This window comes from Rhinolophus hipposideros (assembly GCF_964194185.1).
Source record: "Rhinolophus hipposideros genome assembly, chromosome: 23".
NCBI classification, from domain to species: Eukaryota; Metazoa; Chordata; class Mammalia; order Chiroptera; family Rhinolophidae; genus Rhinolophus; species Rhinolophus hipposideros.
Window position 1 is genome coordinate 36,566,721 of NC_138069.1, and position 26,449 is coordinate 36,593,169.

Genomic DNA, 26,449 nt, shown 5'->3' on the forward strand with positions numbered 1-26,449 from the left:
AATGGATGCTCTATTTGGAAGCACTTGGACTCTCTGAGTCTTAATTACCCCATGTTTAACAAAGAAAATACAAATATTACATTTCCTCCTTATCTCAGAGCATCACTGCCAAGACTTGATGGGGTCCTTTGTGATTGGCAGGCTCACGAGAAACTGGGCCGCCCCCGTCACTAGCACAGAAGTGTTACTGGCAAATGCCATTCTGGGGTACCCTGTGAAATGGAGTTATTCAGACTGCCCTGGAGAAGGGAGGGACAGCAGGGCACAGGGCCCCGCTCCTTGGGCCAGGAGGGGTGGGGGCGGGGCCTCCCATCTTACCTTGTAGCCATAGGGGCAGGCGCAGTGGTACAGCTCCACAGGATCCTGGCTACACGTCCCGTTGTTCTTGCATGGGCTGGAGAGGCAAGCATTGCACTTGGCTACAATGTTGATGTCCACTGGCCCTGGACAGCAAAAGCACAGAGTGTTTAGTGGCAGGTCCCCAGGAGGGCTCACTGCTATGCCTCCCTTCCCCTCTGCTCCGCTCCCTTCCCCAGCCAGCAGCCAACGCCTCCCCATCTCTGTGCATAAAGGGCAGCTGGTCCTCCCCAGCCAGCACATCCAGTTCAGCTAGAGTCCCATTAATTCAGCCATTGTCCAGTAAGGAAGAAAAATCACAGTGGGACATCATTCAGAAGCACTTCTGCAGTCAAATCAATTACTGTAATTAGCCTGATCCGATTTTGGTACTAATCTGTAAACAATACACCGTAATTAGAAACCTCTTGTGTATCTTTTTTTGTTCCGGAAGCTCTGGGCCCAGGCTCCATTTGGACCTTCCATTCCTCCGTCTCAAACACCCCTCCCCATGGGACAGTCTGAGACAGGCAAAGGAGGACATGGCACGTGGGCCACAGGAAGTCCTCCTTGCAGGAGGAAGTAAGAAATTGACAGGAGGAAATCAGAAATGGCCCTAGAGGACACAGTGATGAGCTGATGATGGGTGGCAAGCTGTGCTCAGGTACATTTTGCACCCATGACATTTACACCTGTTCTCTTCAGCTGTCAGGGCTGGAGGGAGGGACAGAGATTTGCTGTGGCCAGCTTTGACAATAAGCCCCGGATACGCGTATGCTATCTAATGTCAGGACTTTAAATGAACCCACAATAATAGTCGTCAGATTGGAGGCCAGGTTGAGATTGAGCCCAGTGTGTGTGTGGCCAGTTTTGGGGTGAGCGAACAGAGCGGCTATACGAGAATGAGAGCCTATGGCAGGGGCTCAATCCTGGCTTCACATGAGAACAGGGAGATTATCTGTCCCAGGGAGACTGTATGTCCTAAGCACACAATGACATTTTAGAGGCTAATTAACGTATATCTGCAAAAAACAAACATTAAGCAAAGGATACCAACGAGCAAATGTGTAACACAAATGGAAAGTCAATTTTTGAAAAACAATTCAGTTTCCCGGATAATTGAAGAAAGACAAAACAGAAGGAGATACAAGTTTTTAACCTATTGAGTTACCAGTGATTACAAAATGAGGTAAAATAATGCCAGAGTGAAACATACACTCCCATGGTGCTCGTGGGGGCATAAAATGGTTACAACCCTTTTTAAACATCAGTTTGGCAATATGTGTGAAGACTTTAAACATCATCATGTACTTTGGCTCAGTAATTTCTGTTCCCTGAATCTTATGTAGGGCCATCATTTTAAACAGAGAAAGACCTTGATGCATCAATGGTAAGGAAAAAACCAGAACTACTCTAAAGGCTCAAAACTCGGAACTGGTTAGAGAAGTTGCAATGAACTATTACAGCTTGGTGGTCAAGTGTGAGAACCCAGAATGAGAAAGACCTGGAATCCTCCTACCTGTGGTCTTGCAAAGTCATTTCACCTTGGTCAGCCTGTCTTTTCATTTTTGTAAAAATGAGGGTAATACTAGTGTGTACCCCAGAGAGGTGTTGGAGAATGAAATAAATACACGGGAAGTGAACATTAAATGAAACAATGCCCGACAAAGTGCTTCACATAATGCCTGCCACGCGGTAAGCAGTGGTTTGTTACCATAGTAACGACGCAGTCCATCAGTCACGTGTGCCAAAAGTTTGCTGTAGTAACAAAGGGAAAATCATGCTTACGTTTTAAGAATGTTGGATAAAAAAGATGCAGGTTAAAGATTTTCTCAACTGTGCAATAATATATACAGAAAGAAGTCAAAGAGGGATATGTAGAAATGCCAGCAGGAGGCCTTGGGGGGAGAGAACGACAAACAGACCCTTAGATGCTGATTCACATCAAGCTTAGCATCTCTTTGTGTGACCCGTGGAAGAGACAGAGCAACGGTTTTAGAAGTCATATCTATTGAGACATCCAGCTCTGACAGGCTGTTGGAGGCAGAGCAGACCCCGGGGGGGTGGGCAGTGAGGGGGGAGACAAGGCGTAGCACCTACCTTTGCACTGGAATCGGTGGGCGGGGGTGGTGAGCAGGAGTCTGTCAGCCATGGGCTCGGGGCTACTGCAGCGGGCGATGCCAGGCTCCTTGTACCCCGCCTTCACCCACTCCGACAGCCAACGCAGGCTGCAGTCACAGTGCAGCGGGTTGGTTCCCAGAGCCCTAGGAGGCAGAGCAGGAGGTCAGGGCCCCCCGCACCCAACTTGACCTGGAGACTCCGTGCCCTTGGCTGTCTGGAAAAGCTGAATTTTCTGACTTTGGCTAGATTGGGGGTGTCTGGCATGAGGACCAGTTGACTTCAGATGGTACCTCTACCCCTGCAGATATTTCAACCCTACCCAAAACCCTCCCATCTCTGAGGCTTTGCTCTCACCTACCCTGGTAAGACTCAATCCTCAAGCTCAATCCTGGCACCTCTAGGAAGCTCCTGGGCCTCTGGCCATCTCATTATCTGGCCCTCTCGCGCTACGGAAGGGCCCACTGGAGGATGTACTTTGCAGAGGTTTTAATACCCAGCAACCTAGCAAGCAGCTTCAGACAACCGACGGGGGGCAGAACACGCTCAGAACAAATATATGGCTTTGGCATTTGATTATTTTGAACTAAAGGCCACGTGAAAAATAGCAGATGCAGGAAGGGCTCTCTGATTTCCCCCCTTCTACCTAAGAGCAGGTCGTATCTCCCACAAGAAAGGTGCTCTTCCTGCACCAGCACGAGAAGAACATTCTTACCACCAGACACTGGGAGTCGATGTTGAGATGGACCTGTATAGACCTACTCAATGGCTCTGCTCTTCCACTGGGTTCCTCCGTTTGTTTCCTAGTCACTGTCCCACAATCTACGGCCCCCCAGCCCAAGCCCCTCTGTCTTCTCGTGTCCCCACAATTTGTCATCCTCTGTGTCAAAAGCTGTGAGTTTTGGGGCCAATGGCTTCTTTAGATGTTCATTTTCCTTTGAAAACTCCCATGTACCCATAAAAATATTAAATGAGTCCGTATGCTTTTTCCCTGGTAATCTGTCATGGCAGAATAACTCTTAGGCCAGCCACAGAGCAGAAGAAGGGGTCTGGAAGCGTTTCTTCCCCGACACCACTCAGCTTGAAATGCAGGAGAGGGGGTGGCACTGTCCAGGGCTGCCCTCTCCAAAGTGGTGTCCAGGAAGAAAACACTAGAACCTCTGTTTGTTATTTTGTTAAATCATATCCTTCAACATTTCTATTTTGAATGCTTTATAATATGCCTACATGTCAGTATAGGCACACAATATGAAAACAATGAAACACGTATCGAGTAGGTTACAAACTCAAACATTTTCACTTGGCAGCGGTATGTGATAACTAACAGTTAGGCCCTCAGCTTCCCCTGGGTGTAATGGGAGGGGCGTGCCTGACTCCCTGAGTGCAGAGGGAAAGGATACGTGCTGTGGAGTCCAGGCAAACTGGGACTTGAACTGGAGCTCGCCCCCAACTAGCTGTGCAGCCCTTGGACAAATTCTTTAACCTGTTTCAGGGTCATCATGTGTAACAGGGGGATACGAATGCCTACTGCAGTAAGAAATAAGTGAGATAACTCATGTAAAGCGTTGAGCGCACAGTAAGAGTTTTGTGTTAGCTCTTATTCAATATGTAATTACACTGTGTACATAATTGATGAAGCGTCTGAAGGCATCTGAGGCAGAGAACACACAGTGTGCCGATGTGGGGACCGCGTTGCAAACGTTCTGCATACAGAGAGAATTCCCGGGGCAACAGAACAGGGATGCTGTGATCTGTGCTGCTGTAATGACGTTCCGTTTAGCTGGAGAGAAAAACACGGCTACTTACAGATGAGAAAGAGACGCCAGGTCGCTGAAGGAGCCTTCGGGAACACTGGAAATGTCATTGCCGTGGAGCGTTCTGAAGCAGAAGCACAGGTCAGGGGGTTAACACCCAGTAATGGGTCTGAACTCAGGACACTCCCACGGTGTCCCAGGCTGGCCCCGTCACCCTTCGGTTTCCCTTAGAGCCCCACTGCTCGCAGCAGCAGGTGCCATCTCCTTGTGGCAGGTGCGTGAATGTTTCCCTGCCAGAGACAGCAGGGAGGTTGGGGGTAGAGCGTTTAGGAAAGAAGACGGACTTTTGATTCAAACAGGTCTTCAGAAGTCAGTCCCTTTTAGCTGCGGAACAATACATAAGTTGCTTTCCTTTCTGGGCCTCCATGTTTGCACCCGGGAAATGGAGAGATAAAGTTATGTAATGGAAACACTGGAGTTCAGAGAGAGAACGGGAAGAACTGGGGTCGAGACCATAAGTTTTGGAGCCAGGCTGCTTGCATTCAAACCCTGATTCTGCCACTTACCAGCTGTGTGGCTGTGGGCAAAGTTGTTACCCTCTCTGGGCCCTGGTTTCCTATTGTAAAATGGGAATAAAGTAAAAAGATTTGCCACAGAAGGTGGTCGTGAGTGCATTAATCCACGTAGAGTCTGTCATTTGCTAAGGGCTAAATGATGAACCGTTATTAGTATTGGTGAAAGGGTCTTGAAGAATGTCTGGTACAGATCAAGAAACTGGTTTCCTTTTTAGTCACCTGGAGAGATTTTTGGGGGCTGCAGAGATGCTGTCAATCCCAGCTCAGGTGACAAAGGAAGGCGGGCACTCAGCTCCTGCGCAGACGGCCTGTGAGCCTGACACGGGACGGTTTGGTGTCAAACACACACACATATCGGTCTCGTGCTTGGGTACATCAGAGTGCATTTCCCTGCAGCATGTCCAAGGGGCCAGACAGCCTGCCTGGTATCAATCATACCTCTCTCCACCCTGCGGTGTAGTAGCTAGGAGCTATTCTCACCTGCAGAGTGCTGGCGTACACTGAGCTTTCAATAACTGCCTGGAGAATAGGTTCAGAGAAAAATGAATGAACATTGCCTCACTGCTCAAGTAACAACACGAGCAAATCCACAATGCATGGATTATACCCTCCACTGAAGGCTTAACCATCAACCGAAAGCAAAAAACCCACCAAATTGATGACTCACTTTGTGTCTGTCCTAGGAAAGGCAAGGTGGGTGAAATTCATAGACTGACAAAGGCGTCTTTAGTGACTGCTGGGCACCCCGTGCTGTGAAGGGAGCCCCCGTAAAAGGGGTGATTAGCATCGACCATGGAAGTGTAAACAGGATAACAACTCATGAATCTGCTCTTTTGTTTTCCTGGTAGCTGAAGGTAGCCTGCCCTGGGTCTTGGGCTGACATACAGACATGCGCTTAATTATACTTAATAAAGAACAAAGGCCCTCAAACCGAGCACCGGAGCTAAGGCACATGCAGATTTCTGAGCCTGGTCCCAGAGATTCCGATTCAGGGCGTCTGGGATGGGGCTCCCAGGTGATGCTGACACTCCTGCTCCTCTGAACCACATTTAGTTGCCTAAATCGTCATCCCTAAATCGTCATCCTCATGGCCCTAAGCCCCTCTTCTCCCCCTCCCCAGGAAAGCAGGAAGAGGGTGACCCATGCTCTAAAGAGCAGTCCAGGTAGCTTCTCACCTCCCTGGGCAGGAGGGGCTAGCAGCTTCCTAAGCCTTTCATCAGTATCAGTTAATCTCTAATTCACGTGGCTGTTTATGAATCGCACTGGCCCCTGCCTGCTATTAACTCGGGTGACTTCATGGTTGCTTGCTGTTTGGCAAATGCACCCAGCCCCGCTGTTAATCATTTCCAAACGAGGCCTGGGCCCCTGGAGAGGCTCGAAGCCCTAATTTAAAAACACCAAACGACTGAAGGCAGCTTTGGCGCTGTGACTCCTGCAAGTCACGCTCCCATTTATTCTGGACCGAGCGGCTGAGATCTCTATAATCTGCAGAGTAATGGGGCTATAATTTACTGGGACAACAACACTAAGGAAACCTGCCTACACCGCAGGTTCCCGCTCCCGGTCTGGCCCCAAAGAGGGACCCTTGCACCACCCTAAATGATGCCAGGGAGACAGAGAATGTGCCCTCCCAGGAAGCAGTTAGCACTCCTTGCTTCTCTCTCACACCGCACAGGGGCTGGGCGAGGCAAGCAACTCTGAACTCCCAAAGACTCATCTTTAGGCACCTGGGACTCCATTTCCCCTCCTGACTCTTGGCAGTGTTAAAGGTAAACTTGGGAATTTTGGGGTACAGATGAGGCTGCCCTCAGAGCAAGGTGAGGACACAGCCATCCCGTGTCAGTCCCAGGCTGCCTGAACTTGGGTCTCCAAATGCCCAGGCCCTCTGTGCGACAGATGTCAGGGATTGTCCTCATCCTAAATGTGGGTTGGGCTGGGGGTGGTGGTGGATTCTCTCCTGAGCAGGCTGCACCCTACCCTGGCGACGGGGGTTAAAAGCTGGAGTCAAACTCTCTGATCATCACTGGCTGTGTGAGTGGAGGCAATCTTCCTGTGTCTCACTTCTGTCATTTCTAAAATGGAGGAATTCTCAGTATTGTACTAAAAATCTTTTGGGGCGGGTGTGGGTTGCTTGGCTTTAATACTCTCTTTTCTGTAACAGTTCCTCCCTTTTCCATTGGGGACCCACCCTTCCCATACTCTTAGTCCAAGTGGTTTGGCCTCACGGGCGGGCGGGGCTATGGCTCAGGTCTGCCCAGTTGGAGCCACAGTGAGTGGTCTGAGGTCTGAGGTTGAGTATGTGACCTCAGTGGGTCAATAAGAGACATTTGTGGGGCTTTCCCTGGGACTACCAGGACAGAGGCAGAGAGAGACACATTTCTGATAGGAATGCGTCTGTACCTGCAGCCAGCTCTGGAGCCCAGTATGTACTACTGCACTTTCCAGTTAACCTGCGTCGCTAAATTCTCTTTTCATGCTCAAGGTGGTCTGAGCTGATTTTCTCACGCTTGAGTCAGGAAGACAGTTAATATACCACTTCATAAGCGAGTCGTGAGGATTGAGAAGTACGACGCAAGTGGTCTAGATGGTGTCGGTCCTACCACAGGCCTGCACGTGGTAAGGACTCACACCAATGCTGACATGTTACTGTCAGCATTGCCACCACTCCTCCCCCTCTATGCTCTTGGACATATTTTGGGGTCACTCTTCTCCAAGCATTACCCACCTACAGCAGAAGCCTGAAGGTATGCGGCCTAGAGGTGTCCAAGGTGGTAGTGAGCCCGTGAGCGGACCCCAGGACTGGAGAGGAGACACCCTGAGTTTTGGCAGCATGATCCTGTGCCCCTCAGCTTTCTCCCGTGTCTTTCATTCCACCCCACTCTTTAATTCTCATCAGAGGACTCTCTGCGCAAGGAAGAAAGGAGGCCATGTCCCTCCAATCTTTAAGAAAAAGTCTGAAATGGGTGGCGATAAAAATAGATGATGACCTACGATGGGGAAAATGGTGGGATGTGGTGGAAAGGGCATTGGGCCAGGAGCTGGGAGGCTCGGGTTCCAGCCGTGGTTCCACTCAGACCTCCTGGCTGGTCTACAGCAGCTCTTCCTGCTCCCAGCCCCAGAAGCCACATTCCCAGTAGCCTCCTGGGATTCCCCTAGTGTACATGCTCTTGCTGACTTCAGGGCCTTCGTGCAGAGTATTTATATTCTCCCCGCCTGGAATGTTCTCCACACCCATCCCTACTTAGTTATCTCCCACCGGCTTCTCAGACTCAGGCTTGGGAGAAGTTAAGAGCGGTGATTCTGAGAGCAAATAATCTTGGGTACGAACCCCGACTTTACTATCTATGGGTTGGCTCACTTTGGGAAAGCTACTCAGTCTCTCTAAGGCTCTGTGTCCTCATCTACGAAATGAGGATGACGGTGGTGTATTCTTCATAGGGTTGATGTGAAGAGAGAAAATAATAATGTAACTGAAGCATTGAGCCCCTGTACACGTGCTGCATAGTGAAGGTTTAGTAAGTGTCAGCGGTGATCACTACCTTCCCTTCAGACAACCTTTGTGATGGATAAAGTTGGTTTCCTGGCCTCTTACTTGTACTCCGGTGGCTCACTCACTCTCTCATTCACAGGTAACCCCCTGTACTGCACTTGCTTATTTCCTGCTCGATTTCCCCTTCTAGACCACGAGCTCCCTGAGGCAGGGGCGGTGTTTCATTCCCTGTTTTTTCCCCTTGGTGTTTATTTAGCATAGCATTTAACTCACAGGCGGCGTTCAGGAAAGGATGGGTAAGCAAATGATCCTGAGCAAGTCACTAAACCTTTCTGAGTCTGTCTTCTTATGAATGAGAGGTTTAGACAGGATAATTTCTAAGACTGACTCCCCATTTCTAAAAATCCCAATTAAACTTTTCTTGTGGGAACAAAGGGCCAAATTAGGACCATGGTTTAGAAGTCAAAAGGAGTCCCCTTTTGGCTCACCAGAATTATCTAAGTTCAACAGCTGGTCAAAAATGAAATGGGGTGTCTGGAAAGGGAGTGAGCTCCTGGTCTCTGAAGGTAACCAAGCAACAAAGGGCAAGCAGAGCCTTTCGCAGGGATGTCATTGGGAGGATCTATGCAGTCCATAGAGCATGACCAACAGCCCCATGTGCATAAACAGCAAAGACGATCTTACTCCAGGGACTAGGAGCTAAAAATACTGAGGACAATGAATGCTAATCCAGTTCCTCCCTCGTGAGCACATGCAGAATCAGCCCTCCCAATGCTAAGTGATTCCAGGTGGCTTTCCTGCCGGCTGGGGCTGGAGAGTGGCAGTCGGGACCACACACGCACAAGGCATGTGGCTCGGTGTGGGGCAAAGATCAGGGAACACACAGATCCCAGAAGAAGAACTAGAATGTCCGCGAGAATGTTCTCATCTAGCTATTTTTAGATTCGGAGAGAAGCAGGAAAAGCATATTTTCACACAATGTTTTGTACTCAGGGCTCCCTGACTACCCTCCTTTCATATTCTCTGAAATGTGTTCATATCCACCCGCCGACACACACACTCTGTCTCTGTTTCTGTCTCTCTCTCTTAAATGTCAGGTGTCTCCTCTGCTTTCCAGATCGCTTTTGGGCCTTTGTCTGTGGTGGGACCTTGATGCTCCTTCTCCCCCACCCAAGACTGCCAGCCTCCCTGGTTCTCTGGTCATTTCTGAAATTTAAGCAAAATGATGAGACCCTTTAGAAATGAGAAACAAATACACAAATGCTTAAATGCAGTTGCAGATATTCAATTACCAATTTCAGAAACCCCTTTTCCCCTAACTCCTGAAATTGTAAATATGCTAATCTTCATTCATCTTTAACTTCACCTTCACTTATTATGGAAATGACGTAACACTAGCAGTTAGCCATGGATGAGTTGTTTTATTTGTCCATGTCCTTTACAATACTTCCTCAAATATGAATGCTTACCAGTTATAACTGTAACAGATGTACAGAGTAGGTTTATTTTTCCCTGTAATGTTATGTGGCAAACGCTTGGCCACATTGCCATCCAGTTTTCATCCTGACCTCCCACAATAGCTGCACTTCATTGACTGGTGGCATCATGCTTCCCTTCCACATTTCCCCGCGGCGGCACTTGGAGGTACTATTTAAAATTTAGGTTAAAAATAACAGTGCAACCAAGATCTTAATGCACGGAACCTTTCCCTCATTTTGGATTATTCTCTAGCATAAATTCCTAGATGTGCAATTACTAGGGGGAAAGGATACAAATATCATAAAAGAAATGTAGCCCATGAACATTTTTATTTTTCCTGAAGTAGCCCTTATGCGGGAAATGGTTGCTCCCCACTGAGGTAGATGGTTGAGATGAGGTCTCTAAGACCCCTTTTTATCTACGTGATCCCATGATTCTACAGTCATGATGCTAAAATCTACTAGCTCTTAATTCAAGAAGCAGGCACAGTGTTTTGTCTGTTTATGTGTGTTCCTGACGCGGTAATGACAGTGGTGGTTCTGGAGTGGGGCACATGAGGCGCTGAGGAAGAAGAAAACCCTGCTGAGGTCCACTCTACCACCCCGGCAGACAGACAGATGGACAGGCAAGCATTCTCTTTCTCCCCATTATGTGTTGAGTTGTCCTACCCAAAACCACTCTAATTATGAACATATGCACAAAGATCCCATTAAAATGGGCAGGTCACATGCCCTGGCAGCAAACCTGTGCACAGAACTGGAAGACTGGGGTGGGAGACAAGAGATTGGGATTGAGGGGGATGGTGGGAGGGCGAGCAGGTCCAGCCTCAGCCCCAGCCAATGAGATGAGCCCATCTCCCGTTGTGTTCAACTGGAAAGAGGGAAATGGTTCTGCTGATGTTTCCATTCTCCAACTCTCCAGAGAAGGTGGGTAATAAATAAGTGACAATAACAGATTGCACACTGTCAGCGCAGGCACTCCTTTGCCCCCAGAGAATTGATTTTTAATAACAACGAAGATGACATGTGGCGGAGTTGTCGCTGACACTGATGTTTCATGGGTCTCAATAAATCACATCAGCCTGGAAACTCTGAAATGGACCAGCTCACTGGGTGCGAGTCAGGAGGCTGGAGTCTGCAGCGTCCTACTGCTGGACCTTGGGCTGCTTCCTTCACCGATCTGGGCCTCAGTTTTCCCATCTTTAAAATGGGCATAATCCTCTCAACCTCACAGCACTGTTGTTAAAGGTGCCATGAGGCAGTGGCCGTGAAAAGCATCCCCCCTCCAACATGGTTATCGCCATTATAGTAATAATGGGCCAGAAAGGTAAGAGGCTGATAGGTTTGGGGGCAGTGTCTGGCACCTCTGCTCTCATTCAAAGGATCCTCCTTGGCTAACAAAATAGGGGCTGGACGGGAAGGTACAAAAATCAGAAGATAATCAGGCCCAGGGTTGGGGGTGGCAGTTAGGTGCCATTCCTGCTTTTGCAAGTGCTAACGTGGTGACACTAATAACAAATGAATATTTACAAAGGGTTTATTGTGGGCCAAGTGCTTCGTATACAGTATCTCAGTTAATCCTCATATGAGCCTGAGAGGCAGTTAGCATTATTATCTGATTTAATGGATCAGAAGACACACAGCTAGGATGGGGCAGAGCGGTGCTTGGAGAACAGGTGACTCCATCTGCCTCAGTGGGGCCGGCCAGGCAGGTGTCATAGGTGTGGGGAGCGGGGGGGTGGCAGGTGTGGAGGCTGCAGACTGCATAACCCCATCCAATGCGGAGGGCTACTCAGCCAGGCAGGGATGCAGAGGGGAGCTCTGGAATGGCCAGGCCTCTCCATTTTCCAAGAGAGCACAGAAATTAGGGTTTGTGTGAGCAACCTCCTGATATTTAAATGTTGTCTACTTACTAAAATTTTGTTTTTTAAAGAAGACACCGTATGAGCAGACTACAAATGCTAACGGATAGCTGTCAGTGAGCTGGACCAGCCCTGGGCTACCAGCCTGTGGCCTCTGGAGTATGAGCTGGCTTTCCTTACGGAGGGTCACAGGGAAGCGAGAGGGACCAACTGTGGAATAATGGTCATCGAAACGGCGCTGTGCGCTGCACACACTGTGCTGCGACTGCACAGAGTAGGACCGCATATCGCAAGCCTCGCGAGGCAGGCGCTACTGATCCCATCTTACAGGTAAAGAGGCAGAGACTCAGAGGGGTTAGTGATTTGCTCAAGGTTGCACGGTGGCAGTGGGCTGGGACCGGGATGGGAGACGCTCAAGCGTATGCTCTTTCTGCCCCACCGAGCAAATGAGGGTGCTAGGTGGGCAGGTATGTATGGGGGTGGAGTGGGCACCGAGCGAAGGAGAGGGGGGACCAGGAGCGCCCAGTACTGCTGCTGTTACCCGGCCTGAGGTGCGCGGCCCCGGGTACTCACAGCACTCGGAGAGACCGCAGCCCCTTGAAGGCATGCACCGGGAGGCATCGCAGCTGGTTGTAGCTCAGGATCCTGCGGAAAAGCACACGGCGTGGTCGGCCCTCCTACCTCAGCTCCCCATGGGCACCCTGTCCACGCTGGGGACCAGCCCACGCACGTGGTTTATCTTCCCAATTTTAATATAGTGACAAGAAGCATCCCAACAATAACGGGAAGAGAAACATCTCCCATCACTGGCTTCATTTCCCCAATTTCCTCCCATGTTCTCTAGCAGGCTGGTTCCCTAACCAGCTTTGCCATCATCTCCCTCTATCGTCAAATGGGGAGTGCTCACAACATGCAGAGCTAATGCGAAATAAATGGATCTGAACAAAATAGAATTGTGTAGGGAAACCCTCCACTGGGAAAGAAATTTGCAAAGCACAGAGGCACTCCAAAGAGGACTTTCTTCAGGAGTAATTAGGCGCCAGTGACTCTCTAACTGCCCAGGAAGTAGAGTCCAGAGCTACTTTATTTTCCTCCTGATGATTATGGTCTGTCCTGTGCAGGGGCAGCCACAGCTTTGAGGATCATTAGAGCAGAGAACCTAGGCCTGGGGGTCAGGAGGAAAGGATGGCACAGGCCACTTCATGCCAGCACCTCAGTGTACTCACAGGGTGGAGAGGTGAGACATGTTACTGAAGGTGTAATTGGTCAGCACACTAATGCTGTTGTTGCTCAGGTCACTAGGAAAAATAAAACAAAAGGGTCACAGTTTACTGTTAAGTGTACCCGAAGGGGGTCATTCCCAATGTTCACACATGCCATCCGTCCACCCATCCATTCACCCATCATCCATCCATCCATCATCCATCCATCCACATCCATCCATCATCCATCCATCCATCCATCCATCCATCCATCCATCCATCCATCCATCCACCCATCATCCATCCATCATCCATCCATCCATCCATCCATCATCCACCCATCCATCCATCCATCCATCATCCATCCATCCATCCATCCATCCATCCATCCATCATCCATCCATCATCCATCCATCCATCCATCATCCACCCATCCATCCATCCATCATCCATCCATCTTCCTTCCTTCCTTCCTTCTTTCCTTCCTTCCTTCCTTCCTTCCTTCCTTCCTTCCTTCCTTCCTTCCTTCCTTCCTTCCTTCCTTCCTTCCTTCCTTCCTTCCCTCTTTCCCTCATCCTTTCATCATCTATCCAGCCATCCGCCCATATATCCATTTACCCACTATGCATCTATCCACCCATTCATCCGAAGTTCATTTCTTCATTCAGTATTTATTCAAGCAATCATTCAAACAGTCATTCATTCACTCATCTATTCACTTAACTGGTCAATCATTCCATTGCCTGTGTATCCATCCATTTCATTCTACCAGCAAAACATAACACATAAGGTAATCTCTCCTGATTCTAGTACTTTGCTTTCCTGATCGGTTTTCACTTTCACTGTCCCTCTGCCCTCCCTCTCTTCTGGCATTCATTTATGCCTCTTATCAGATTCTCTCTCAGGGGGAATCAGGTAGGTGGGGGACTAGTCCTCTGCCAGCTATAACCTGCAGCTTCTCCGTAGGAGTAAATATTCAGAGCAGTGGTTTTCAACACTAGCTGCACATTAGAATCACTTTGGGAGATTTTCATCCTCTGAGGCCTGGGCTAGGGTGGGCTTAAGCATCAGCATTAAAAAAAAAAATCCAAACCAACTACTCAGGTGATTACTGTATTCGGCTGAAGTTGAGAACTACTGCTTTGGTTGTCACCGCTAGGGGAAGGGAGCTACTAGCATCTAGCAGGCAGAGGCCAGAGATGCTGCTAAACATCCCACAAGGTCCAGGACTGCTCCCACAACCGAGAATTATCTGGACCTTGATATCTATAGTGCCGAGGTCGAGAGATTGTAATCTAGAGGCTGTTTTTGGGCTTATCAGGGAAGCCAGGTTGAATAAGGTGCAGGTGGCTTTCTTTTACCTTTCTTCAGTGGCCCCACTTTCCCAAGTGGGGCACTGTTTGATTCTGAAAGAATGAAAGCTCTTTTTCCCCTTGTGGATGGTCTCCCACCCCCTAAACAGACAGGCATCTTTCAATGACCACTAGCCAAGGAATTATTTGGTGCCCTCCTGGGTCCACCTCCTTGACAAGCAGGGAAGCTGTTGAGGGACAAACCTCAGACCGCCCAGCTTCCTGAGTCCTGCCTACACCCAGCAGCCCTGCCCCTCCTTTGGGGGTTTTCCTGTGTCTTGGCCTACGTGGAGTTGGGTAGCAGCTACCACCTGAGGGAACCTCAATTTGAACCATCTACTTAGAACATTTTCTGGGAAACTAAAGGAGGAAGGAGAAATGCCCATTTATGCTTTTGGCAATCATAAGGGCAGCCATAACCTGCAAGAAGCTGGAGACTGAAGGGTCTCAGGAATTTAACTGGGGCCCTGGAAGGTCAGAGGCTCACCCACCTCCCCCCAAGCCGAGGGGAAAAGTGATACGGAAGGTCGGTGATGCCAGGCGCTGGGGTTCTCACTGGGTAAGGTGGCAGGCATGCCAGGCCGACCCGTTTCTCCCAGCTGCCTCTCTCTGCCCCACGCAGGGAGAAAAGTGCAGAAATGCTGAAAGCCTGCAATGCTGTCCTCCTTCCCTCTCCATATTGGTTTCCCGTGCTCCCCCAGGAGAGAAAATGAAATGTCCCACCCGTAGCCCAGCTCCTTACATAAGTGTCAGGTGTCGGAGGGCGGACAGCTCCCTGGGCACGGCCGTTAAGTGGTTTCCTTCCAGGTACCTGGAAAAGAGGTGCAGAACGATACCAGGCAGACAGGGCACACATGGGCGTGTTTTCAGAGACGCCTTCCCTGACTTTCCCGACTAGGTTGGGTCCCCGGTTTACTCTTATAGCACCTTTCTCCCCTTTATAGCACACACTACATTTGTCATTTAATATTTATTTGTGAGATTATTCAACTAATGACATTTTCCTCCACGGGACTGCTAAGCTCCACGATGGCAGGACTCTCGTCTCAAATTGTCTAGTGTTGATTCTCCCCAAGACCATGTACAGAGCTGCACACAGTAGGTGGTCAATACATATGTGCTGAATAAAGGCACCCACTTTGTACCCAGCCCTCACAATACCCTATGTGACAGGGATTCACAGTTGAGGAAACAGAAGTTCAGAGATGTTAAAACACTTGCCCAAGGTCACACAGCCAGCAAGTGGCTCACTGCACTCTGACCACAGTTCCACATGACCTCTACTCAGCATCCTCATCTGAGACAGGGAAGCTTAGGGCCCTGGAGAATAAGCACCAAGACAGATTCTTCCGGAGGCTCGGGCACACTGTGCCAGCTCCCCTGGACCCCACCTGGTTCTGATCAGTGCTTATGCTGGTGATCAGATCAGCCTCTTTTCCTGCTTCAAATGCTTCCCCGGCTTCCACTGCTTGTTAGAGAAGGGGTACCCATCTCTCTCTCTCTCCCCTCGCCCCACACCTATCAAGAGAATATATTTATTTAAAGGAATTGACTCATGCCACTGGGGGGGCTGGAAAGTCTGCCATCTGTAAGGCAGGCCACCAAACTGGAAACTCAGGCAGGATTTTTGTGTTACAACGTTGAGGCAGAATTCATTCTTCTCTAGGAAACCTCAGCTTTTTGTTCTTAAGGCCGTCAACTGATTACAGGAGGCCCCACCTCCACATCATCGCAGGTACTCTCCTTTACGTAAAAGGCCCGCTGACTGTAGATGTTACTGAATCTACGAAACACCTTCACGGTAACATCTAGCTGGTGTTTGCCCAAACACTGGGCATCACAGCCTGGCCGAATTCACGCAAAGTTGACCATCCCAGTCCCTGTTCCCTTTCTGGTTCTTTTTATGACAAACTCTGGACCCCTGGCTCCACCTCCACCGATCTTACTCCTCCCCGATGCCCCACGCTCCCCTTGGGGGGACAGGTCTTTGCACACGTGAGTCCTTCGTCTCCCTCCTTGTCTAGTCACCTCACACAAACGCTTAGATCTCAGCTCAAGTATCACTTCCCCGACATCATCTCCCTCACCCACCAGCAACACGACAGGTTCCCAAGGCTTTCCGTACGTTTTCTTCACAGCGTTTAACCCCCATGATGACTTCTTTCGTGTGATTCCGTGATTAATGGGGCAGAACTGATTCTGTTTTGCTCGCCACACAGCCTGTACACTAGCTGGCAAAGCACATGCTCAGGAAACTTCATTCGTATGATGAAAACCCCGAAACCCCCAGGTGGGGCTGCGTCAGGCGCTGGGAGGGAGCAGCTTTAAGTGCAGGTCCCTGGAGACCTGGCATCTCAGCTCAGAAGACAACCAATCAAAAGATTTCACTTCAGAAATGCAGATGTGGTTGTGTGGGAAAACTTCTCTTTGTAGGAAGCCCTTCCTGACAACTCTGGACTCCAAGGTGTCTGCAGCCTGCAGCCCAGGCCCCGGAGGGACGCTTTCGGAAGACTGCACTCTTGCCCCGCCAGCCTTAGAACTGCCAGAGCATTTCCAGTGGGTTAACCTTCATGTTGACCTGCATTTAAATGCTCTGTTTCAGCCCCAGAACTAGCACAGGAGGATACACTTGCCTCGCATGAAAATCCATACAGATCTCTGTGAATGGATGTTTCCCGGTCCTGTTTCCAGCTTTGGGGTGCTGACTGGCGCCCCCTGCCACCTCACCCCCCCAAACCCCCACCCCCTCACAAAACTCTAGGACCTGCTCAATAGTGAATGACAGAGAGGGCAGCCACCGTCCAGGAGTTCCCACTCCGTGCCAGCATTTCCACCACAGCCTGCGGTGATGATGCGGGAGCAGCTCAGGAGTCAGGCAGCAGAGGCTCACATAGCTAATAGCTGTGCGACCTTGGGCAAGTCACTTAACCTCTCTGAGCTTGTTTCCTCATCTATAAAATGGGGCTTATAATAATCACCACCTTAAAGTGATCAAGAAAATTAAATAAGAGTGTCTGTGAAAAGCTTTTGGAGCAGTGCCTGGCACACTAGTGTTCAATACATTTTGACTGTATACATATATGTTGATTCACACACATAACTCCATCCAATAACACATATGAGTACTGAAAAGACAGATAACCATCCCCTTGCTGCCTAGTCTCTAGTTTTCTTCTGGAGTAATATTTCTAAAATGAGAATCAGATCATGTCACTTTGCTGCTTAAAATTCTTCCTTGGCTCCCTCATTCTCCTGGGATAAAGAGCCGTATCCCTTCTCCAGTTTTCAGCACACACCACCCTCTTTTCCATTCTATTTGCTTCACCTCACGGCCTTCTCGTTCTTGACTTTAAGATCCTATGACCTTGCAGTCTTCACAAAACATGTTCTTTCTACTCCTTTCCCTCCTTTCCTTTCCTGGGACATACTCTTCTACTCCCTGTCTGAAATGCCCAGTTTATTGGTTAGCTTTCGTAGAGTCCGACTCCCGTATTCCAAGTTTCTGACATCAGGGGTCGTATCTGTCCCCGTGGCTGCTACACAGCTCCCACGACAGTATCTGGCACAATAAGCTCAACAAACACTTGATGGAGTGAAAGGGGCTCTCTCAGCTCTCAGTAGCCCCCACAAATGGTCGTGACTGCCCAAGGGCCTAGAAATATCCTCTGAGGAAGCCATCTGCTAAGCTCTTCTCAGAGCCTGCGCCAGGCCTCCTAAGTGCTACTAAGCCCAGAGCCAGCCTGCTCCCCAAAGATGTGATTACCCCCTCCGGCTGGTTGCAGGCAGCTTCTGTCCCTTTCCCTGGGCCAGAGAAAGGCAAGGATGCAGGCAGTGATGGGCCATTGCTCTATAAAGTCTGTGAGGAGCCTGCCCAGTGCTGGGGGGTGGGGCGTGCACAGAAAGCTGGCATTGCACGAGGAGGTCCAGCTGTCAGGATGGACCCAGACAGGTACCTACAGCCTCCTGGCAGGGGTGCTGCATTTGCCTTCTCTCTGCTTAAATACAGGTGGCAGCTTCCAAGGAGACCTGTGGCCACCTTCTGCAAATCCCCAATAAGGCAGTGGCCAATAAGGCAGGTCACTGGGCAGAGCACATAGGGATCTGGGCCTCTGCTAAGAGGAGGGAACAGTTTAGTGGCTAAGGGATGGCCTTGGGGTCAGTCAGACCTGGGCTCGAGTCTATGCTCTGCTGCTTCTTGGCAAGATGACCTTAAGAAATCATTCAACCGTTCTGAGCCTCAGTTATCTCATCTGCAAAATGGAAGTAAAAATACCTGCCTTATAGGGTTGTTGGATGAGATGAGATCACACGAGAAAAAAAATCCAGCATAGCCCCTGGCACACAGTAAATGCTCTATAAATGGTTAATTGTGGTGGATTTCATGTAGACAAGGCATTTTCCCTGCTTTCCTAATGGTCCTGGGTGGGCAGGATTTCCTGGATCCCTCCCTATTCCAGAGCACACACTGTCACTCATTTGTGCTTGTCACCGACAGCATGGCTCTGCCCCTTGTTCTGCACGCATGTCCATCACCCTCATTGGATGTGAGATGAGGAGAAAGCTTCATCTGAGCTGCCTGCTGTACCCCAGACCTCCATTCTCTAATCCCTTGGAGCTACCCAGTGCCAGGCCAGGTCCCGCCCTCCCCTTAATCAGTGACTCTTGTCATCTTCTGCCACACTCACTCTCGAAGAGCTGCGTCTCAGTCCTGTGTCCTACTGGTGAAGCCCCATCCCTTATAAGTCTGCTATCGGTGCAGTGTGTGTGTGTGTGTGTGTGTGTGCCTGCAATGCCAGCCAGCTTCCCATGACATCCTCAGACCCCATATCCCAATAGAAACCCCTTCTTCCAACAGCTGTTCTTGGGGTGACATGTGCCATACTTCCCTTCCCCTCTCCTTGGGCTATCGGTGGTACGACCACAAAATCTAAGGTCAGGGTCCTCAGACCAAAATCAGTATCAAAACGGCCTGGTTATTAACCAGGAGTGGCTTGACAGGGGGGTTGGGGGGGCAAACAGATTTTTAGGTTAAGTTGTTCCAGAATCGCACTCTGAGTCTAGAAGACTCATGGCAGCACTCTGAAGCCGATGAGGCCTTCCCTTTGCATGGGGTATTTGGGTCATTGACCTTGGGGGCTGAGATGCCCCACATCTGCTTCTGCTCTGCTTCCAATAAGACTTTGTAGGCGTGCTTTGAAATCAGGAAGTTACTGCTGACTTCTGGAAGGCATCTCTCTGTATTCTTTGCCTGCTCGTGTGCAATGACCTGAATGGTTCTCAGTGTTGCCCACTAACCCTTGGTGGTCCCCTAGACTCTTTCAGGGCTCTCTGAGGCTCAGACTATTTTTGTGATTAGATTAAATCATTGTTTTCCTTTTGCACTGTGTGAGTAACATTTCTGGCACCTCCATATGAATCAAGGCAGTGGCACGAAATGGTATCAGTGGTTACTATATTCTCCACCTCCATGCATTTGTAGGACAGAAAAAAAAAAGAAAAAAGCCAGCTTCACTTAAGAATGCCCTTGATGATGCAGTAAAAAAATGGTTAATCGCATTAAATCTCAACCCTTGAGCACACGTCTTTTTAATATTCTCTGTGCTGAAATGCGAAATGTGTACAAAGCACCTGGATTGCATATGAAGTACAGTGGTTGTCGCGAGGAAGAGCACCTATGTTACAAGCTGAACTAGCCTTTCTCCCCCCATCAAAAATCATTTTTACTTAAAAGCATGGCTAGCAAACAAGTTATTCCGAGACAAATATTTAGTGGACAATTTCTCAAAAATGAACAGAGTGAGCCTGTCACTTCAAGGGAAACTACTGACAGTATTTGTTGGCGATGATAAAATTTGAGCTTTCAAGTGAAAATTACAATTTTAGAAAGCTCGTAACCGCCACATTGAACTTGACAGCGTCCCTTCACTTAAAGGCTTTGCTGATGAGATCGGTGGTGATATGAATGGCTGCGGCATTTTCGGTCTTATATGATGCCACGTGTCAGCATCGGGAAGGCCTGCATAATTCTCAGTGAATCCGTATTTTCCAAATGACCACTGAGTGCTGTTATAAGACCACACAGGGGGAAAATTCCATTCCGAGTGCAAGGCAGACCAGGGGATTTTCATGTCATTGAGCGTGGTTTCGAGTTCCACGCTGCAATTGGCATTTAAGAAACGATCACTGTGTGGTTTGGTGTATCATCAAAGAAGAATAGCGACAATTATTTGAAAGGGCTATTAAAATTCTCCTTTCTTTCCTAACTACATGTCTGTGTGAAGCTAGATTTTCTACTTAGAGTTAACCCAAAACAACATGTCACAGAAAAAAAATGAATGAATGCTAAAGCAAATATGAAAATCGAGCTGTCTATTACATTTGTAAAAATAGAATGTCACTCTTTTCAATTCAATTTCTTTTGGTTTGTTTTTCATAAAAGAATGCTTTCTATATAAATATGTAATGGGTATATTATTAATATTATGGATTCTAAGTGAATTCATAAACTCATATTTAAAAACGACCTCAGTTGCAGTTTCCAATACGGTTAACGTCAATAGATAGAACCCATGTAAACAAAAGTTCTTCGAGTCCATGATGCTTTGGACAAACGTAAAGGGGTCTGGAGAGCCCACAGTCTCAGAACTTCTGGGATAATGGACACGAGCATGGGATCTGGGGTCAGACTGAACTGTTTTTTCATCCTGACTGGGCTGCTTCCCGAAGGGGAGACTTTTTACTTCCCTGGCAGGGGCTCATCGTGACACAGCGGGCACGTGGTGCTGCAGCCCTGCTTCAATGACAGCAACAATGCAGGCACTGAATGAGCAGATGTGAGGGAAGCAGCTCTTAGCTTGGCCTGTCTCCTCCAAGAAGAGAGACCAGACTGGAGACAGAGAAGGGCCGAGGGATGCAGGAATGTCACTTCCCACTGGGAGGACACCGCCCTGCTCTCTCCTGCTTACAATAGGCTCTCACACCCTGCCCTTTGGAGAAATGTCATGTAACTTTGTTTCTTCTCCTCAGTGAATTAAACTTAATGTTGCTTTGTAAGCTGGCAGCATAGCTAATGGTGCCTGAGGGAGCTGGGAAGTCAGCGTTGGAGGCTCAGCGATGCCCCTGACCCACTGGCCTCCAAGCCTGTTTCCTGGGGGCCTGCCAGCTTTCACGTTCTCTGGCATCTGTTTGCCTGCTCTCCGCCCTCACTTCTCCCCTCCAGGAGATGGTTTGGGGACAGAGGTGAGTGCCGCTCTCCTTGGTGAGCTTTGCAAACGACGTCTGGCTGAGGGAAGCGCCATCATTTCCAGAGCAGGAAATCGGGTCTCCTCCCAAAGCTCTTAAGTTTACTTTATAATTACAGCCAATTATCTTTGTTATTTCAATCTCTGTTTCATGAGCTTTGGGGAACAGTATCCACGGGCCTGTTTTTATGGCATTTTCTTCTCTTTGACATGTGTGACTTGGCACTCAATTAACCCAAGAAGGAGGCAAGTACCTGGGTCATTTTCTGCAGCCCCCCACCCACGGCACAGCCCGGCGGAGTAAAGGGCCTGGAGCGCACGGTGTGAGGGGCGTTTGCTCACACAGATCTCCAAGGGCACGGCCTCAGCCCCAGCCCAGGGCCAACACAGACTTTTTAGTGACCGTTAAGACCTCCATTCCTTCCTTTGGGCCGCCAGCCCTGGTGACAGCTTCCCTGGGTGTCAGGAGATGCCAGGAACCACAACACACACCCAGGAACCTATCTGCTATTCCAAGACAATGGCACACTCAGGGTCCGCCCCAGGAGGCAAGGGCAGAGCCCGTCAGAGAAACCCACCCAAGGAGGCATCTGGGTTGAATTCTGTTGCTTGGGTCTGAGGGCACAGGCTAAGCTGGCCTGGAGGAAGGGGTGTGCCTAGGGTCTGGGAGAAAGTGCAAGCTGGAGGCGTGGGTGGTGATGGTGGTGGTGGTGGTGGTGGTGTGTGTGTCTCCTGCTCAGGCACGCTGGGTTTTCGTCAGCCCCTGTCCTGGCTCTGCCTGCTCCTAACGCAGGCCTCTGCTCAAGCCGTGACTTGCGCGTGCAGCATCCCTCCCGCCTTTCTCATCCTCCGCTCCTTCCTTCAGACTGCAGCTCTGGTTTCATCTCCCCAGAGCAGCTTCCTCTGAGCGTCACATCGAAGTCAAACCTCTACCACATCACAGCACCCGTGCCTGTCTTTTGTGCAGCACTTTTCATGGCTGTCAGCTCACAGGAGCCTCTGAGACGATGGAGCAAATGTCCAACCTCCCAAGAAACCGTGACCCCACGACAGGAGGGGCCATGCCCGTTTTGCTCACCACTGTCTCCCCAGTGTTAGCAGAGTAGCTGACACATGAGGCACCCCACAAGCACGTGCTGAGTAAAGGTATGAGGAAGGAAGGAATGCAAGAGTGAGCACAGTTGTGTGGGCTGTGTGAGCGTGCGATGCTGACCGGCTGCTGCTGGTACATACCAGAGGAGATTCCCTGCCTGTGGGACTGCTGAGCTCTCCAGGGGCAGGAATCAGGTTTTCTTCACAGGATTAAGGGCCCCACAGGAAGAGAACAACATGTCTTTCATTGAACTGGGAGTTTCCGGGGCAGAAACCACCCCTGAGGAGTTAGTGCCAGGAGCTTGGCTGTGGAATAAGAAGGCTCCTGGGTGGACAGTGAACTGCATTCAGGATTCAGATCTCATCTGTGAAATAGGTTGTTTGAAGGTGGCATAGGGTCATCTCCGTGGGGTGCTTGGTAAACCGTAATGCCTGCCGAATGGTGTCTTGACGATTATTCTGTGCTGTGCCTGGTGTCAGACTGAGACATTGTTGGGGAATCTCGAAGGGCAGAGTACAGAGCAGGGGTTTGGCGGGGTGGGGGATACAGAAAGGGAGACAGTAACCCTCCCACTTGTATTCTGGAGGATCAGGGACGTGTCACCTGCCAGGCAGAGGCACAGGGAGGAGTGCTTCCTGTCCCATGTCCAAGCTGCCGCTGTCCCCAGGCCAGGCCAAGGCTCTGCTGCCGTCTCCTGGGATCTGGTCAGGTGGGGCTCCCCCAGGTAGCCCTGGGGTAACGTGTGACGGATGCAGGTGGGGCGGGCTCTAGGGTGTCCAGGGAGTACTTACAGCTCGGTCACGTCCTTGGGAATGCCCTTGGGGAGGGTGTGAAGCCCCTTGTTGCTGCATCGCACCACCGTCTCCACGCAGGTGCACTGCTCCGGGCAGCGTGGGCCCAGGTGGCAGCTGCTCTCATCGTTGCCTGTGGAGAGCCCCAAAGTCAGCAGGGCGGGTGACAGACTCCTACAGTGGGGACGGGTGAGCAAGGCCAGGTGTGGGACCACGCTGTCTTCAGTATAGGGAAGCCCTCGGCTGCAAGCCAGACCAGGATGAGGGAGCCTACTAGTCTCATCCATGGTTGGAGGGGAAAGAATACATTACCTGCCTGGTTGGGGAGTAGGACTGCCCATCTTCTACCACAGTTAACATAAAACGAAGACTCTACAATCCTGATGGACCGAGTATTACATAGGAAAGCGGTCACTGTTAGCCCAATCAGGAATGAACCAAACGAACTAAAGGAGTGGCTGGGGCACAGGGCTGAGCCCTGTCCATTCCCTCCCTCGTTCTCCTCCTTTTCTTCCCTTCTTCCACTACACAAACCCTCTATGTGGTGACTGCATCTGCAGTCCCCACTGTACCTTAACTCATTTAATCTAGAAACCAGTTAACCTGTCTCTAGATAACCTACAGCTGACCAAGTAAAAACTGTGCTGGCTTGTAATTATGCAAACAAATTATACCCTCTGGTATCCTGACACCCAATGCCTTGGCTCTCCAGGTGTTCATATGCCCTAGCCAGTGACAGGAATCTCCAGGAGCTCATCTGGTAGTGTGCTTCTCATTCGCACACACTGAGCCTCATGATGCCAGCAGGAAAGCTGAGGCCCAGGGCGTCCATGTACAGTTGTGTAGGTTGTGTACTGCACAAGGGTATTGTATCATCTCACGTGTACCAGTCTCACTGTGGACATGGTGGGTGTGAGAGTGTTTGGTTCAACAGTGCTCTAAAGTGTCTGGTTTTAACAAAATTGGTATATGATGACAAACTTGAGACTGATGGAAGCAAAATGTGTTTAGAAAGAGGCACCTTTTCCTAATTTGCACAGAGGAGCCACATGGTCTAGCAGCAGACCTGCAGAGCCCTTTCCAGCTCTAGTTGCATGCCTGAGGGCAGAGTAGAGTCAGCTCTCAGGAGGTCCTGAGCTTCAGCACCTGCTGGGCCTCTCCTCTCTTGCCCTCCCAGGTACTGCCCCCTGCCCTGCACACAGCTCTCTCACCTTCACAGGTGAAGTCCTGGATGGCCACGTCCTGGATGGGAATCTCTTTGAGGAAGAACGGCTTCTGGCATCGGGGATTCCCGCTGACGATTCGCCTTTTCCTCAGCCACTTGCCGAGCCAGGCCAGGTGGCAGTTGCAGTTGAAGGGGTTGGACAGGAGGTTTCTGGGGGGAGAGAAGGGCCCTCTCTGAGCGATAACCTTCTACTGTGGGAGCCAGCCCTAGGGCCCAGCTCTCTAGGCAGGGCTGCTCTGGGTCCAGCGAGAGGAGGCAGGAGGTCTGGGAAAGGGAATGCAGACTTTCTTCTAAAATCCAGATGCAGTCTTTGCGAGTGTGTCATTCCAGATTGCCTCCGATGGATGTGACCCTGCTCTGCTGCTATGTCCTCCCGTTTGCTGAGCTCCAGCTGCGAGAACTGCTTTCAGTTCCTCGTCAGAGATCGTCTCCCATTTAGAGCCTTCAGGTGCAGTTCCTCCTACCTGGGATGGCTCTCTCTACTCTTTGCCTGGCTGACCTCCCCCTGCATCCGTCAGTCCTCAGCTTACGTGACCCCTCGGCAAAGAAGCTTTCCCCGAGACACTCATCTAACGGGAAATGAAAAGGTCCACCCTGTCCCTTTCTTCTCCCTCATTTGCCTTCACTTCTTCCATAGCACCCCTCAGAGCTCGTAACGACTGTCCAGTGTTTGCCACCCTCACTGCACTTTCTGTGCCCCGAGGGGAGGCACCAGGTCTGTGTGTCTGCCTCTGTGTCTCCCGGCACCAGTGTGATGTCAGCACAGGCTCTCCTCACACAGCTGTTGGATGCAATGACTGGCTTGATGGAGGGATGAAGGGATGATAGCAGCTATCACGTTCTGAGTGTTTCCTAGACAACTGGAACCAGGAGAAGCACTCTGTAAATCCACTCTCGCACTCAGACTTGTCACAACAACCCTAGGAAGGAGGTAACACTATTCTCGTTTCACAAATGAAGAAAGTAAAGCTTAGGGGAGTTGCATAGAGGGCCATATGGCCCTCGAGTGGCGAATATACGACATGGCAATGAGGAGCTTGGGAGTCACCCACTCCTGGGCTTGAGTCCTGGCTCTGACACACAGTAGCTGTGCAAAGTTGGGCATGCCGCGTTCCAAGTCAAAGCTGCTTCCCTTAACACTTTGTGACCCTACCCCTCTCAGCACTGGTCGTACCTCTGCATTCCCAGCACGGAGGCACGGAGGAGCGGCGATAAGAGGGCTTGAATGAACCAACCCACTGGTGCTGGTTCCTAACCCATCGCCCCCATCTCCATGTCACTCATTCATTCAATTGATCCACTTAGTCAACAATTAAAGAATGGGTATCTACTCAGTGCCAGGCACAGATCTAGACACTGAGGATATAGCAGTTAACAAAACAGTTGCATACGAGGAGCCTTTTCCTTGTGTCTTTTAAAGAGTCTTTGGGGAAGAGAAGAGAGAGAGGATGAATTAGCAACTGAGGGTAAGAGAGCCACATGCGAAACGATGAGCAAACATAAAAGCTAACATGAAAGTTGAGTGCTTTCTATATCTCAGGCCCCTGCTGGGTGTTTTACAAATAATAACAGAATCAATCCTCGTAATAACCCTAGGAGGTAAATTATGTACAAGGGACAATTAAAGCCCAGAGAGAGGAAGTAATTTTTCCAAAGTCACACAACTAATGAGCGGTAAAGCCAGGATTTGAATCCAGGAAATTTGGCTCTAGCACCCAACGTTTTAAGTGTTATTCTAAACAGCCTCCTTTACCAATACAGTGAATTACCTGGGCAGGAAGGAGCTCTGATTTAGGTGTCCAGAAGCTATTAGGTTGGTGCAAAAGTAATTGCAGTTTAAAAGGTTAAATTGCAAAAACTGCAATTACTTTTGCACCAACCTATAGATTTGAACTCTAGTTTTGATAAGCAGCCGGTGACATCACTTAAAAA

General features: G+C 49.8%; 1 protein-coding gene across 1 annotated transcript in view; it reads right to left on the reverse strand.

Moving 5' to 3' along the window:
- SLIT3 (slit guidance ligand 3) overlaps positions 1 to 26,449 on the reverse strand; it is a 561,455-nt gene that overhangs the window by 42,176 nt on the left and 492,830 nt on the right. Inside the window, exons 19-26 of the mRNA XM_081035897.1 lie at positions 24,504 to 24,667; positions 23,293 to 23,425; positions 14,910 to 14,978; positions 12,840 to 12,911; positions 12,187 to 12,258; positions 4,261 to 4,332; positions 2,437 to 2,600; positions 319 to 443 (exon numbers count right to left, since the gene is read on the reverse strand). Coding sequence (XP_080892023.1) covers positions 319 to 443; positions 2,437 to 2,600; positions 4,261 to 4,332; positions 12,187 to 12,258; positions 12,840 to 12,911; positions 14,910 to 14,978; positions 23,293 to 23,425; positions 24,504 to 24,667 — 871 coding nt within the window. The remainder of the gene's footprint in view (positions 1 to 318; positions 444 to 2,436; positions 2,601 to 4,260; positions 4,333 to 12,186; positions 12,259 to 12,839; positions 12,912 to 14,909; positions 14,979 to 23,292; positions 23,426 to 24,503; positions 24,668 to 26,449) is intronic.